At 40.9% G+C, this 15,926-nt stretch overlaps 1 protein-coding gene across 1 annotated transcript in view; it reads left to right on the top strand.

Moving 5' to 3' along the window:
- Positions 1-14,894, top strand: part of WWC3 (WWC family member 3) — a 55,478-nt gene extending 40,584 nt beyond the window's left edge. Inside the window, exons 13-22 of the mRNA XM_015423134.1 lie at positions 345-431; positions 1,627-1,819; positions 6,019-6,186; positions 6,601-6,752; positions 7,390-7,543; positions 8,143-8,307; positions 9,385-9,477; positions 9,825-10,055; positions 10,783-10,910; positions 14,771-14,894. Coding sequence (XP_015278620.1) covers positions 345-431; positions 1,627-1,819; positions 6,019-6,186; positions 6,601-6,752; positions 7,390-7,543; positions 8,143-8,307; positions 9,385-9,477; positions 9,825-10,055; positions 10,783-10,910; positions 14,771-14,837 — 1,438 coding nt within the window. The 3' untranslated portion in view covers positions 14,838-14,894. The remainder of the gene's footprint in view (positions 1-344; positions 432-1,626; positions 1,820-6,018; positions 6,187-6,600; positions 6,753-7,389; positions 7,544-8,142; positions 8,308-9,384; positions 9,478-9,824; positions 10,056-10,782; positions 10,911-14,770) is intronic.
- The last annotated feature ends 1,032 nt before the right edge of the window (positions 14,895-15,926 follow it).

Raw genomic sequence — 15,926 nt, 5'->3', positions numbered from 1 at the left:
CATGCTCAGTTTTGCCAGACCCCAGTGCAAACTTGTTCAGCAAGTGTTTACAGCTGTTAGACATGAACCAAACAGACTGAGTGATCAGCTCATGTCTGATTGACATTGTTGAACATGGTAAATTCCACTGTCACATGTTAGTAGCAAAATTTGCAGCATCCCTCATGTAAACTGGCTATTAAGTACAAGAAATATCTTCGAATAATACAGTAGTTTAAAGAACAAGGTAAACATTCCTTTGACTCCCAACAGTATGATCCTGGCTTTTAGCAATGTTTCACCTGCCTGGACTCTTTGTAGCTTGTGTTGGGCAAGTAACTCATTGGGCAACTTTTTCCCCCCAGGCATGATGGTGGAAGTGAGTGCCTGCGGGTTCATGTGCTACAACTAATGAATTTTACTGGTCTTGCTGTGAAAGAAGGCTGTAAAATGTAAGCTGAATACTTTTTCCCATGTTGTAATAATTGATTTTCCACCTAGTGGCTCTCTTCGCACCTATACTATATCTTGAAATGTCAAAGTACAAGCAGATTCCAAATGTCTGTTTCTATTTTTCAGTTATATAGCAGTTCATTTACTAGTTAAAAATGGAGTCCTTAAGAGAATAATGCGAAGAACCTCTATGTATCTGTTACAGTGAATGTCTGAAATCTGATTAATTTTGCTGTGTGAACGCTGACAATCCAGGCCGATTTTGCAAATGGCCAAGAACACAGAGTTGCACTGTTGAATGTTAACAGTCACTGGAGTGTGGTTGTCAGCTTTCACCTAGTATATGACCCAGAGCTAGGGACTTATGTCCTTCTTTGTGCCAAAAGAGTTAATGGAAGCTTTTAAAAAAGGAAAATTACAGCTGAAGATGGATTCTTCTTGGACAAGAGCTTGCACAAGTGGAAGAGATAGAACCTACCAAGTACAGCCCTGTGAATTCGATTAACTTCAGTCACTCAGCACTTCAGCCAGGGCAAGCTGTGCAGCCCTGTCCTCTTTCTGTTTGTGGACAGGGACAAAAGCCCAGCTGTCCTGGGGAAGGCATAAGGAGCACAAGCCTGGCAACTGACCGTCCAGTTGTCATCAGGGTAGACAGAACTAGAAAAAACAGAAGACCATCATGAGAACTAGGGTTTGGTGGGATGCCAGCCTAGGTATTACTATACCAGAAGAGATGGGAACATCCCAATATTAAGTGTATTTAATCATTCTGTATAAGCTACCTTAGGGTTTTCTCCAGGAACATAAGTAGAAGTAGAACTCAAATAACAACAATAATGGCTATTTTGTCTCTGTTCATGAATGTTTGGAGCCAGTTCTTTTTTTGTCTTGAGCATTTAACTGAACAGGTGGCTTACAAACATTTTAAATAAGTAAGACTCTCAGACCTTCACAGAGTTTGTCAGGGATTGTCAGGATTCGTTTGTGAACACCATCATTCGTAAAATTGTGGACATTCTCTGTAGTGTACAAATATTTGCAGAACCTTTGTTACAAATTAGCAAATTCCTTGTGCTATTAAAAGAACTCTGAAATTTAATAATGAGAATTATGGTTTGTTCCATTTTACTTAGCTACTTAAAATGACTATAGTGCCAGCATTTGAAAATTTTGACTGCATTTTCCTGTTTACAGACATGTGAGAATATATTTACCATCTCTTGAGTCTGGCACTCCAACCACGTATTGTTCTAGAGCTTTGGAATTCCAAACTCCATTAATATTTAATGAGGTCTTCCGGATCCCTGTTCAGTCAAGTATCCTGAAACTAAAATCACTGCAGCTTTACATCTGTTCAGTTGGCCAGCAGCAACAAGAAGAATTGTTGGTAAGGGGTGTCTTTTTCTGAAAATTCTAATGAGTTATGTATTTTTTTTCTTTACAATTTTAAATGAAATTTCCAGGTTTTTCCCTCCATTTTATTTTACAGAATGAGTAGCCTGTCTTTCCTGTAGCTTAGAGCAGCATACAATGCAATCTAAATGGTAAAATATAATATTCCAATAAAGCAAAAGGGTGGCGGTGGAATACAGATACAGATATATATATATCTCCTGTTTCATATGAGATGTTTCAGACATGGTTTACTGTTGCTTGCATCTAGGCAGAGATCCTGGTATTCCTTGATGGTCTGTCATCTAAATACTGACCAGGGCTGACCCTGCTTAGCTTCCAAGATCCGACAAGATTGGGCTAGCCTAGCACAGGTTTAATTGTCAATGTGTAGTTTTATTTTGTACTCTTCGTGGTGTGGACGAGTTTCAAAGAAGATTAATAATTCCGTTAATCATTTTCTGGGGGGAAATGTACTTTCCCCAGCGGAATACATAGAATAGTGCCTCTATGAATTTTTTCCTTTTAGGACTGTCATCTGTACAGTAGTAAACAAAGTACAACCACTTGCTGCTTGCAGTTTCTTCTGCAAACAAAAAAACATTTTGTCATAAAACAGTCATGGAAAAATCAACCCATTTATCAGTGGGTGGGTGTGCCCCAGAGTGTGTAATGGATTGTGGATGTTGGAGGTAGAACCTCCATGAAGATTTTATGCCAGAAAGTATTGTTCCAGGGAAACATTATTAAGTTGCCTTGGAGAGATACAGCCCCTCCTTATTTTCAGAGAAAGACAACCTGATAACATTCCTCAGAGACTGGTATGAGGTATTAAATAGGGTGTGTGTGTCTAAACGAAAGAATCATTACATCTCCTGTGAGAATGAGTATCTAGGTTTGGGATATTAGAAACAAGTTCTGGAAGTTGTGAAACTGAATTTTGTCTCCCAAAACCTGATTATTTATTTTTGTGGGGCATTCAAGTACTCTGAGATACATCTGAATGTTTGTACAATAGTGACTTTCCCCCCAGAGTTTTTCTTTAAATTATGATGAAATGCCTATGTGAATTGTTCAGTACGGGAAATAAAATGTAGATTCTCATCATGCTTCCATTTAAGGATAAATTTTCCACCTGGGTTCTTTTTCTTAAGCACATTCATTTCTAGGGTTAGCAATAACTATGTATACTATTTTTTTCTGAATGTGACAGTTTGCAGATAATGCAGCCTAACTAATGAAGAAGAGATAGCTAATTAATAGTTTTAGTAAAAAGGTAAAGGTAAAGGTTCCCTTGCTCGAAAGCCAGTCGAATCCGACTCTAGGGTTGCGATGTTCATCTCCGTTTCAAAGCCGAAGAGCCAGCGCTGTCCGAAGACGTTTCCGTGGTCATGTGGCCGGCATGACTAAACACCAAGGCGCACGGAACGCTGTTACCTTCCCACCGAAGTGGTCCCTATTTATCTACTTGCAATTTCTTGCTTTCAAACTGCTAGGTTGGCAGGAGCTGGAACTAGAGACGGGAGCTCACCCCGTCTTGCGGCACCCAGGTCTTGAACTGCTGAACTACTGACCTTCCACAGCCTGCAGCTAAAATTCTTAATTTTTTCAAAAGAAAATGAGATAATTTAGTAGTAGTAGTAGTAGTAGTAGTAGTATTTTGACCATTAAAGTGTGGTTATGATACATTGATTCACTTTTCTTTTATTTAAGCTAAATGTGTGTGTCTGCTTAAAATACTAAAATAATCCTTAAAAGACTAAAATAATCCTTCTCTGCCTGTAGGATGTCAATATTTATGGAAGATGTCAAAGATATATATTCATTTTTCTGGCCAGAGAAATTCTTTTTAAATACAGAGCAGATTATAAATGTGCATTTGTCATTGAATTCTTTGAATAATTTGCTATAATTTAGCTGTTTTCTATATTTATTTTAAGCACTTCTCTGTTATGCTCGATCCACCTGTTTAAACACAGATCCAGGGAGCATTCTTCCATGAACGCAATAAAACAAATATTTAACATATTTTCTAACCTTTTTTTGTGTGGGTGCAGAAATAAAGTTAGTATTTCTGAATGGCTTTGTACAGCTGCTGAATTGTTGCATACCATTCAGATTTTTAAAAGATTTATACCCATGCTTTTTAAACATAAGAGCCCCCTACTGGTATATTGTTAGGAAGCACAAAAACTAGAGGTAAATGTGAAGGTAAATAATACTGAAAATATTTTTAGGATTTTAAAATAAATTTCTGTTTGCACATTCAAACTGAATCCAAAGAACTGTAAGGAGAGCTCCACTTATGGATCGGATCTTTCCCATCTCCCCCATCTTCTACAGCCCTCCATGTTACTCAAGAAGCTAGGCTGAGAATAGAAAACCCCCCTGTGCGAGCCAGAGTGGATCTAATCCATAATGTCTCTTAGAAATTATGGTAGAGTCAGTGCATGCTCTATTTCCTCTTAATTTACTTCTCAATCTTTTTCTCCCCACTCATTCTCTAAAAGGCACCGTAGTGTAATAAACAGTGTAAAAACATCTTGGACTTGATCCGGGGAAGACTGTTGAAGTTCATTGGGTGGTCCTTAACCAAACTGTTAGCTTGGTTTTATACGTCATGTGAAACAATGTGTGAGGGAGCAGACTCACATGCCCCATTCATTCTGGACCCCAGGAGGTTCGAAGAGCCCTATGCCCATCCCAAGTTTCTTTGCACTGCTACTGCTTCCCTTACTCTTGCAGGGTACTGAAAACAAACAATGTAATAATTGCTGCCACCAGAAACTCTGAGAGTATAGCCTGCTAGTCAGAGTTCCACATCTCGTACCCTAAATCTGTATTGTCATTTAAGGCTCTGCCTAGTTGCTGTGCCTTCCACTTTGCTCCCACAAGCTAGCACCAGAATGATCTATTGCAATGTCACAGTTTTGAGCTATTGTAAGCCTGCACACTAGCTGTACCCATTACTGCCCTTTAGATATCAAGACTGAATACTCAGGCATGTTTATAGATATTAGGCTTTAAGCATTCAAAATATAAGAAAATTTAAACAGAAATAAAGATTATATGATTTATTCAATAATCAGGCTGCACAAGGATATAAGAAAAAGGTAAAAACATGCAATCCTCTCACCCTACGCTTGGTATTTATCTTAAATTATGTTTGATTAGGATAGTAGTTCTTGAATCTGTAGTAGATAAAATTCCATTATTAACCTTAGTTCTCAGAGTTGGTGCCTCTCCCCATTGTCTATATGGGCAAGGTGGAGTCCTAGGTAAAGCCTTAGTCCTTCATGTCTTGTGCCCATCCAAGATGAAGAGCTTTCCCCCCTGTTTCTTTAGTGCCCTGGGTTGTTCTGATCTTCCTGCCTCAAGAGGAAGAGAAAAGTAGCCATTTGGCTGTCCACACCTCTGTCCTCTGACATGCTAGCACACTGTGAGAATGGCAAACCCTTTGTTTTTCTGTGGCCCACCATTTGCCATAAATAAGAGTGGGAGTGCTCTGTGCTTTGAGTGATGGGTCTCCATGAGAGAGGTGGGGGGAAAGAGCACCGTTGATGAAACCAACATTTGTAGAGTCAAGTCAGGACTGAGTGACCTATAAGATGGATCCTGGATTCTCAAGCTAACCATAGTTAAAATAAACCATGGTGTTGTATTATGTCTAAAGCAAGACACTAGCTTAGTTGGCATTATTCACAGGGCTGATGTGGGTATAGACTCCATTTTCTCTTAATAAACAGGATATAAGTACTGATTGTAAAGTAATGGTGCCTTAGAGCCAGTTTGGTGTAGTAGTTAAGTGTGCGGACTCTAATCTGGGAGAACCGGGTTTGATTCCCCACTCCTCCACTTGCACCTGCTGATGTGACCTTGGGTCAGTCACAAGCTCTGGCACAGCTGTCCTTGAAAAAGAGCAGTTTGTGTCGGAGTTCTCTTAGCCCCACCCACCTCACAGGGCGTTCGTTGTGGGGAGGGGAAGGGAGAGGAGTTTGTAAGCCGCTCTGAGACTCCAAGTGAAGGGCAGGGTATAAATCCAATCTCTTCTTCTTCTTCTAATGCATGCAAACCTGTTTTGGGCATTCGAATGAGCTTTTCCTATTTTAAGGAATTGTCTTGTATATAGGAAATAGTTTCACTAATGATTGCAGATTGACTTGATTGACTCATCTTGCTTTATTACCTTCATAGGGCATTGCTCAAATTAGCCTCGCAGGCTATGAGAGTTCGAGTGAGATGCAGCTTAACTGGTACCCTATCCAAATCTTCAATGGCTCAGATTGTCAACTGACTAAGGACAATCCCAAGTGTGAAGAAAGCACTGCTCAATGTTCTGAAAACAAAACTACAGTGAAAATGGTAAACTGTTAAAGTGGCTTGTTGAAAAATCTGAGCCATTCCACATTGCCATATTTAAACGCTGAAGTAAGATACCCATATTGAAACTTTGAAGTAACATATCCTGCTTTGTATAACTGGTTTGTTGCAGATCACACTCTGTCATGCCTCTGAGTTTGTATGGCGACCCCAGCAAGGGGCTTTCAAGGAAAATGAGATGCAGAGATGGTTGCTATTGACTTCCTCTGTAGAATCTTTCTTAGTGGTCTCCATTCCAAGTACCAACCCCGCTTAGCTTCCAAGATCTGATGGGATTGGGCTATAACATGCCATCGTCCCTCCCCCTGTCATCCCTATACTCCCAGGGAAAAGTTAATTATGATTCTGTCTCTGAAAGAGAGTAGTATATGCTTTGAATCTCACTTTCCATTCTAGGATGCCGTGACTGCCCTATTAGCTAAGACCAAAGCTCAACTGCAAGCTGTAGAAAGAGAACTAGCAAAGGAGACAGTAAAACTGGAATACACAGAAGAGGAATTACTAGAGATGGAACAAAAGGAAGATCGGGTTGAAGCAGTATCAGAGAGGTAACTTTCTAAAATAGAGCTGATAGAGAACCTGCAGAGATGAAGATTGGAATTATATGCAGATAAAGAGAGTGTCATATCTTGCATGGTACACATCTGAAAGAAAAGAGGAGAGGTTCTTCTGTGATCTATGAACTTGAAAGAAGCCAATAGTGTTTTTTTTATTCCAGACTCATGATGACAAAGTCTGGTGTTTAGGGGGAAAAGTATTAACAAAAGCAAAAGCATGCTTATGGGGACATCACTAGAAGTAAGAGGTGTTGGGATAAGTAGGTTGGTAAGAAGTGCTGGGACAAAACTAGACGTAAAATTAGTCTTATGTAATGTACTCTGTGTCTGGTTCATTACTTAGATGCTGTTGCATGTTAATTCCATAGCCTTCCATGTTAATCTTTGGAAGTCTGAGTTGACAGATTCATAACAAAGCAGCAGCAGTATTCATCTTTATCTAATTGATGATTCTGACTTGTGGTCATTTGGAGGGGTTCTGGGGAACTAATACACTCTAATAATTCCAATGCAGCTGTCCACTTGCCCCTAATAGTATGTATCTTCTCTCTGCCCTCCCATCCCAAGGCCAAACACATAAAAGCACATTTCACTTGTTCTGTGTATCATTCTTATATTTTGTCTTCAGGAGTTGGCAAGCAGAATCAGTTGACAGTGGATGTAGTAATTGCACGCAGACCAGTCCTCATTACCCAGAGACTTATTGTGGTGAAACATTACATATGTTTGTGGCTCAGACAGATGAGTATACTTCTGGAAAAGTCCAGCCTCCTCCTCTAAAGGTAAGTACATATCACACCTGGAGTTGGTAACCGCTTGCATTTTGATCCCACCTTTCCTTCAAGCAACTCAGTTTGACTCTGCCCTCCTTTATTTTATTTATTCTTTAACATAGGTTAAGTTGAAAGAGCATGATTGGTCTAACGTAACCCTACAGAGCTTCTTGTGGAGATTTGAACCTTGGTCTTCAAATCCTAATCAGTCATTGTGGCAACAATGCCATCGTGACTCTCATGTTCGAGCTTTTACCTCCCTGATCTTGCTATTCTATGCCTTGGGGTGGTCTGGTATAGCCTTCCAAGCAATGTAGCCTCGTTTTCATCTCTCTAGGTGCCTGACTCCAATACTTTGGGTTGAGGTGGGATGCCGCTCTAACATGTGGCATATATTCCAGCATCTTCATGTTAGGGTAGGCTGGAGTTCTGGCATTCACATCACTGCTATTGAAATTATAGTGATACTTTCTTATTGGTGCCTTAGTGATTGACATTAGGGTTGGGCAGTTTACTATTAAAGGATATTATAAACAGCAAGAAATGGGATTGTGCTTTTCTTTTGGAAGAATTGTAATAGAATGTTTTGGTTTTGCCATCTGATGTAGGTGGATAAGGAGACCAACACAGAAGATCTCTTCCCAGAAGAAATGGCTTTGCTTCACAAAAGCAGAACTAGCCGTCGATCCCGAGGGTCTGCATTTGTTCGCAGTAGTACTATTGTTCGCTCACAGACATTCTCTCCTGGTGCACGAAGTCAGTATGTTTGTCGAGTGAGTAGAAATCACTTAATGGCATTGCTCTCGAACAAGCAGATTTGAACTGTGATTTCAAGCTGAATTGTATTTAAAATACTGTATCATTTGCTGTAACCTCACCTGAGAGTGACTGCCTTTCCTGTATGAGGACCCAAGCTTAGATCTTCCCATCTCTCAGGGAAATCTTCTGCCTGAAACCTTAGAAAACTTTTCTCAGGACATATGAATATTCTGGGTACGTGTTTCTAGATTACCTGGAAAAAATTCTTTTAAGCAGAAAAGCATTTTTATCCTGCACTTAGTGTAAAACTACTATTCTCCCTAGTAGGTAGGACTGTCCTCTTTTCTTACTTAGAAGGCAGGCCAGATCTTTATTGGTTTTTACTTGCTTTGGAAACAGGTTTCAAGCTGTGCTTCTAAGGATTCAGTCTTTTGATTTCTTTTTTGTATGTGGGTACACATTTTTTTTCCTATCGCGTTGTTGCCTCATGATACATCCAGATAGGACACACCAAACTTGGAAAAGGAAAGATAAACCATGGCTGTGGGCCTGCATCAGACCAGTCCATCCTTATCTCCACTGGTTGGAGCCTCCATCTTCTTACTAGCTAGTCCTTTCCTCTCAGGCTAAACCAGACAATGTGCGCCCCAATTCCTCTCACAGATTAAGGCTTTGGTTTTTAGTGCCGTTCAAGATGCAGTGTCATTTAAGCAAAGCAACAAGGGGGAAACCTGTTGGTTTCATTCCAGGACCCAAGGAAAAGGTTATGCAAGAGACGCTCCAGGGACTGCTGCAGTTGTAAGAAGAATCATAGACCATTGTCCGTAAATTCCTTTTCTAGCTCTGATATCCAGGAATTATTTATATCTTCACATGACTCTGATAGCCTCAGGCTCTTCAGTTGCTGAAAATCTTCTCAGGTCCCTTTACCTGGCAGAATCTGAGCTTTCACTTTCCTCAGGGGAAGAAGAGCAGAAGCAGTTCTGGGTGGGAGGGATCTTTGGGATTCCTGCAACGCATGCCACTTCTAGTAGGGCCATCTGTTATTGCCTGTTACTGACAACTTGATGTGTCATATAATTTTCCATCAGCTATACCGCAGTGACAGTGACAGTTCAACCCTGCCAAGGAAGTCACCCTTCATCAGAAATACTTTGGAAAGGCGAACGCTGCGTTATAAGCAGGTATAGCATATAAAATTGAATATGTCACCATCAGTGGTTTTGCACTGTTGAGGTGTTAGGGGAAAAGGAAGTGGGATTTCTACTTCATTTAAAATATTGTTAATAATGTTTGGTATTACAATACAGTAAATATGAATTGTAGCCGTGAAAAAAACGGTTGCAGTAGTGAACCAATTTTTAGATTTCTGTCAAATTGATTTGGCTTGTTTGGAAGGCTACATGATGCCTTGTAAGGTAAGACAGTCTGGAGAAAACCCAGTTCGTATTCAGCCGTCTAGCACTGTTTCTGTTCGTTCTTTTGTTAGTTTTGTTAGTCTTACTGCCACAATTTTATATTAATATTTCAGCAGTCCTGTAGGTCATCTTTGGCTGACCTTATGGAAAGGACATCACTAGACCTGGAGCTGGATCTCCAGGCCATCAGAACGAAGCAAAGGCAGCTGAATGAGGACATATGCACTCTGAGAGAGCTGCAGCAGCGCCTGGAGGATGCTCAGCGTCGAGGGCAAACTGATCTGCCTCATTGGGTCCTTCGGGATGAACGATTCCGAAATTTGCTGAAGGAGGCAGAGAGACAGGTATGACACCATGGAGTCTACAGAAGACACTGTTCAGTTTTAGATGATTATGTATAAAATAACTGAGATAAGGAACTGGGCTTTATGAGAGTTTTAAAACAGTGATATTAGTAAATGTTACAGAACCAATGTTTAATTTCAGTGTCAGGAAGAGCAAGATGTCAGTCTTTGTCAGAGCCAGTTTGGTGTAGTGGTTAAGTGTGAGGACTCTAATCTGGGAGAACCGGGTTTGATTCCCCACTCCTCCACTTGCACCTGCTGATGTGACCTTGGGTCAGTCACCAGCTCTGGCACAGCTGTCCTTGAAAAAGAGCAGTTTGTGTCAGAGTTCTCTCAGCCCCACCTACCTCACAGGGTGTCTGTTGTGGGGAGGGGAAGGGAAAGGAGTTTGTAAGCCGCTCTGAGACTCCAAGTGAAGGGCGGGGTATAAATCCAATCTTTTCTTCTTCTTCTTCTTCTTTGTGCAGCTGATCTCACCACCACCCCGGTCTTGCAAATGTTCTGACTGCCAAGCTCTTCAAGCACGTGTGTCATGCATCTGGATTGGTGACACGGTTAGGAAATTGGGGGAGGCCGGTAGGCTAGGACGGACTTTATTTTGCCCTGTCTTAGGAATGAGTGTGAGAAGTAGCTGACTCCAGGATGCTTTCCAGTGAAGAGAACAAGCTTTCATAATACATCTAATGCTTTTACGTGTAATGCTTGTGCCCCTCTATTTTCTCTTTAGACAAGACAGACCAAATTTGAACATCGTCAACAACAAGCAGCTGAAAAATTGCTCAAGAAAGCTTCCAAAGAAGTGTACCAGCTACGTGGTCAAAACCAGAAGGAGCCTATTCAGGTGCAGACCTTCCGGTAAGGAGTTAGATGCCCCTATTAAGTTTATCCTTTCAAATAGATTCTAATGTGCTAATGTGTTGTTACTTCAGAGTATCATCTTCCCTGATGTTTATGTTGCTAACATCCCATGTCTTCTTCATTACCTTTTTTCTTGCTTCTCTATATAACGTTAATACATACACATTTCTGTGGTTTGAGTTCATGTTCCACTGGCAAACTTAGTATGAGTTTGTCATATAAAATGCAAGTACAGTAATATACAAAGGTGTTCCATAGTGGAGATTTATAGTAAACTAATATTAGTAATGGACGAGCAACCTATGTATATATCTGTTTCTCATGTGTGGGCAGATTTATAGATATCTAAAATTATACTGGGTGTTAAAACCCCTCTGATGCTGCAGCTGAAGAGGAGGTCAAGGTAAGGGGGTGAGATATTGGGAATATTGACTGAGAAGGGGAGAGTGGAGAAAGAGAGAGTGGAGATCGAGAGGGGGAGAAAGGGGGTAAGAGTGTCAGGAAATGGGAAGAAGGGAGAAATAGAGGTGGGAAGATTGACAGAGAAGGGGAGGGGGAGAAAGAAGGCCTGGAAGGCTGTCTGAGAAGGAGGAAGAGGGAAAGAAGCAAAGATGAGGGGATGGAATGCATCCTCCCTGCAAGTTTCTTGTGGGTCCCAGGGGTCATTTCGTAGAAAAAGAGGTGCAGGAGCTCATTAGCATACCACATTAGCATAACATATTTGCATATGCCACCCCCCGTGACATCACCGGAAGTATGTCAGAAGGCAACATCCACTGCTCAGGCTCCACCCCAAAAATCTCCAAGTATTTCCCAACTCAGAGCTGGCAAGCCTACCTGGAGGAACAATTTGGGAAGCAGGCTTTTCTCATATATTTCTTTCTCATACAAACTACAGCTGCAACCTTGTGCCTGCTTAAAGGGGTTTAGTAATTTAGGCAATATAATGATTAACTGAAGAGAACAAGGGGGTAAAATGGACCGCAGCACTGCAGACTGATTTTTGGAACAGCTCTCCTTGGCCAAAAACTCTTTGCAGATGGATAACCTGCATAGCATGATAGATTCAGGAGGGGTAGCTGTGTTGGTCAGAAGCAATGGGGCAAAGTTGGAGTCCAGAAGCACCTTTAAGACCAACAAAGTTTAATTCTGGATATCTCATGTGCATGCACGCTTCTTCAGATACAGCAAGCTGAGGGATGGGTAGAAGTTTTTCCCCTGCTGTGCTAGCTTTTCACTTGCAGGTCAGGTAATGCATGAAGGAGGATGTTGGGCAAAGCTGGGAGGCGAGGTGGGTTCTGCTGAGTCTCGTGCAGTCTGGGGGCTCCGGCGTCATTGGCGCCCCTCTCGCCAGGCACCGCCTGCCCGATGCCCTCTGCGCAGCCAAGCTTCCCGGCAGCCATTCCCCCCCCCCCCCCCCGCCTCCTTCTGCTCGGACTTACCCATGACGAGCAGCAGCCGTTGCGCTGCAACCAGCTGGGCTGGGATCATCAGGCATGTGGCCGCTCCCTTGGGTTTTATGCCCTGGCGGAGGCAGCGGAAGCCAACGGGGTCTTCGAATTTCCCCGCTGATGGAATCGACGGCACGGCCATGCCTCGACCAAACAGGTGCTGCCACCGCTCAGCCTTGCCCACCACGCTTGCACTAAAGAAGGGTGGCGGGAGGCCAGCTGGAGGAGGTTGACGCAGCTGGGGTTGGTGGTCCCAGGCAGCTCCGCTTTCCCTCCAGGCCCGGGGCACGGCTGGGTTCTGGCTTTGGTGTTCTTGGGAAGGGAGGGGCCTTTAGCTTAGCCATCTGGCTGCACAGCAGACCAAAGGACCAGCCAAGCGGAAGGCATGGGGGAGGCAGTGGTGGGACCCTGGCCGCCAGAGACAGCCACCTGCAGCAGCACCCTGATGACAAGGACAGCCTCTCATTCGCCAGCCCTGCTAGGAGCTACTGGGAGCCTTGCAAGGGCTGCTAGGAGCAGGGGAGGGCTTGGTCATGTGCTCGCCCCCCCGGGCTCCTCACTCCTGGAGCACCGCTCCTGTGCGCTCCAGCTCCAACCGACCCCTGGTGGGTCCCTACCAATGTTCCCTCTAAGCTGTGGAATCTTGTGAGCAAAAATTCTACTTTGTGAGCAACTGGCATTCAAGTTGTGAGCAAGCGATTTGGCTACTGCATCAATTAGTTTGCTCTGGAGCCCTCCTTCCTGAGCTGAGACAAAAATGTGTGAGCTGGAGGCTAAAAAACTGAGCTAGCTCACACTAACTCAGCTTAGAGGGAACACTGGTCCCTACTTGTAAATATTCTAAAATAATGGGGGACTTTGTGCATTGGTCCCTAGGAAGCCTTGCATTAGGAACCATGCAATGAGATATGGCCCTAAATTTTATACCCATTGTTTTTGTGGATGCCAAGCTGTGACTTATTCATAAAAAATTATGTTTAGGATATACTGGACCCCCGGGGCACCTTTTTAGTAGAGAACTAAGTAATGTGTCTAATTGCTGATGTTATAGTTCATATGGTATGGCTCTTAAACATACACTTTGGGTCTCTCCAGTTATTTGGAAGTAATTATATCAATTTTGTATTAGAATATTCATTGGTGTTTGGGGATCCTTATGTACTTTTAAATTATTTGTCTGTCTCCTGGAGACTTAACTGATGATCAATGAAAATGGACTCTCCATGTCCTTAGTGTTGCTAAAAGACTTCTATGACAACACTGGGGGGGAAAAGCCCACCTCCAGTAATCCAGTGAATTGAGGACCTTCCAACCTGATTGACATTTGAATGTATTGCATATAGAAGACAATTGCACAGGAGCATATTTTTATATATATGGAAACCTTTTATAAATGTAACTTGCCACCATTGCTGTTATATTTTGTTATATATTCTGTTTGAGGGGTTGATTTATAGTAATTTTAAAAAATGTATTATGAACAGTGCAACATAAACAAACAGATGGCTTAGAACGCCAGACTAAGGTCTGGTTCTTGCTGAGATAGTACCACTTCAGACTACTGCTGGGATCATATACTTGAGTGCTCTTCCATGCAAAAATTTCCCTGTAGATAGAAATGTAGTTATCGGGGAGAATGGTTCTAGTTGATCCATCTTAATATAAAGTTTGTGGCCCAAGTTAAGAGATCCAGTCCTGGGGGAGAAATTAAAAAAAAAAATTATTTACTTCATTTATAGTTTAGTTTTTTCATTGAGATTCAGGACAAATTCCAGAACTATAAAGCAGTGCAAAAGATACTAGTTTCTAGTATCTGAAACAAGACTGGATTACAAAACTAGAGAACAATGAAAGAAAAACAGTATTGTACATTCAGTAAAAGGGAATTTAAAGAAGTGCTTAAGATTTTTCACGGACATTAAAACTACAACCCTTTTAGTAACAAAATAGGAACAAAATCATTTACTTTGCAGTTGTCATGTTTTCAAGTCTTCTGGTGCTTCATGTTTCTATCTTTTGTTTGCAAAAATATGTACACATTTTATAGCTAAATTTGCAAGTCTGCACACAGTGGTTTACATTTAATGGACATATATTAAGCAAATGTAGAGTATTTATATAAAGAGTGTAAAAATAAAAATGCCCTCACTTCTATAGAGGGTCTGTGTATGATTTGACAAATATGGCGAACCTTTGTTGGCCCTTTTAATAGTATGAAACTGAAACTGCTACAAGATTTTTTGGTCTGCAATTTCTTTAAACAGATGTCTTTAAACAGATCAAATGTAAGCGAAATTTCTTCGGTAAATTCGTTTGAATTTGTTATAAAAGTGGGGTTGAGAACTGCTACTAATTTCAGTTGTCACTTATAACTAATAATCTCTCTCTCCCCATCCCCATCTATAGGGAGAAGATGGCATTCTTTACAAGGCCAAGGATCAACATACCTCCTCTGCCAGCTGATGATGTATGACATGTTACTTTGTAAACATGAAGTATTTCTCTGCTTGTTCTTACTTTAAGATGAAGTTACTAGGCTAGTTAAGTTTATTTTGTAAAATTGTTGTGCAAAGACTATTAATATACACATTTTGTAAAAAAAATTTAAAAGTAAACAAAAACATATATATAAATATATACATATATATTTTATAATAGTGACTGCAGCAAGGGTTGTTTTTTCCTTGTTGTGAAATTGACATCTCTGATGACAAGTTATTTTATATGGGGGGGGGGGAAATCAACTATCCTGTTAGAGCATGTACAGTTTTTATGCCATTTTATTTTACTTAAAAGGCTGGAAGACAGAAACAAAGTGAGTTCAGGCAAATTCACTGTATTGTAATTTATTTATAGTAACTCATTTTCCTTGAAGGAAAATATCTACTTTAAGATGTATTTTAAAGACTAAAATTTTGTTACCCAGTATTTGTCATACAGTAGAATGGAACCATTGAGCTGGTTTTGTTTCTGATAGCTGAAATGAAAATACTATGTTCTCAATTTGTCACTTTTTAATCAGCTTTGCTGTCTGTATCTTATAATGTAACATGTATTTTTGGCACTATCTGAAATCAAAGTATCACCTGCAGTGTTAGATTTTTTAAAAATCTGTTAAAACGCCATTAAACATTGCATGGTGCACCTACATTTTTTAATTCTGCATTAGTAGATCGTTCTAATTTCAGTGGTGTCAAATATGTCTTTTATGACTTTGACATGTTTTTTTCTTTCTTTTTAACGAGGGAAGGAACAAGGTGACAGGTCTCTATTTAGCTGTTTTAGGAAAGGGCCTTGTGAGCGTACTGTATTAATGAGTAATATGTATTAATAGAGTTTTTTATGCATATGTTACAGAAATCATTTAGGTCTGGATTCAGGGAATCATCCCAGTTATCACAGAACTACTCATTTCCTTAGAGTTCCTCCTAGGTCTTACATTCCAAGGTTTATTGTGTCCAGTAGAATATCACTTTCTTAAAACTATGATTCAAAAAAATAAAAACCAATTTTGCATCTGATGTTTAATCCTAGTGCCCCAATAAAGTGGGACCCATTTCAT

The sequence above is a fragment of the Gekko japonicus genome, unplaced genomic scaffold (genome assembly GCF_001447785.1).
Source record: "Gekko japonicus isolate JY-2015 unplaced genomic scaffold, Gekko_japonicus_V1.1 scaffold478, whole genome shotgun sequence".
Lineage (NCBI taxonomy): Eukaryota > Metazoa > Chordata > Lepidosauria > Squamata > Gekkonidae > Gekko > Gekko japonicus.
This window is presented reverse-complemented; position numbering and strand designations above follow the sequence as displayed.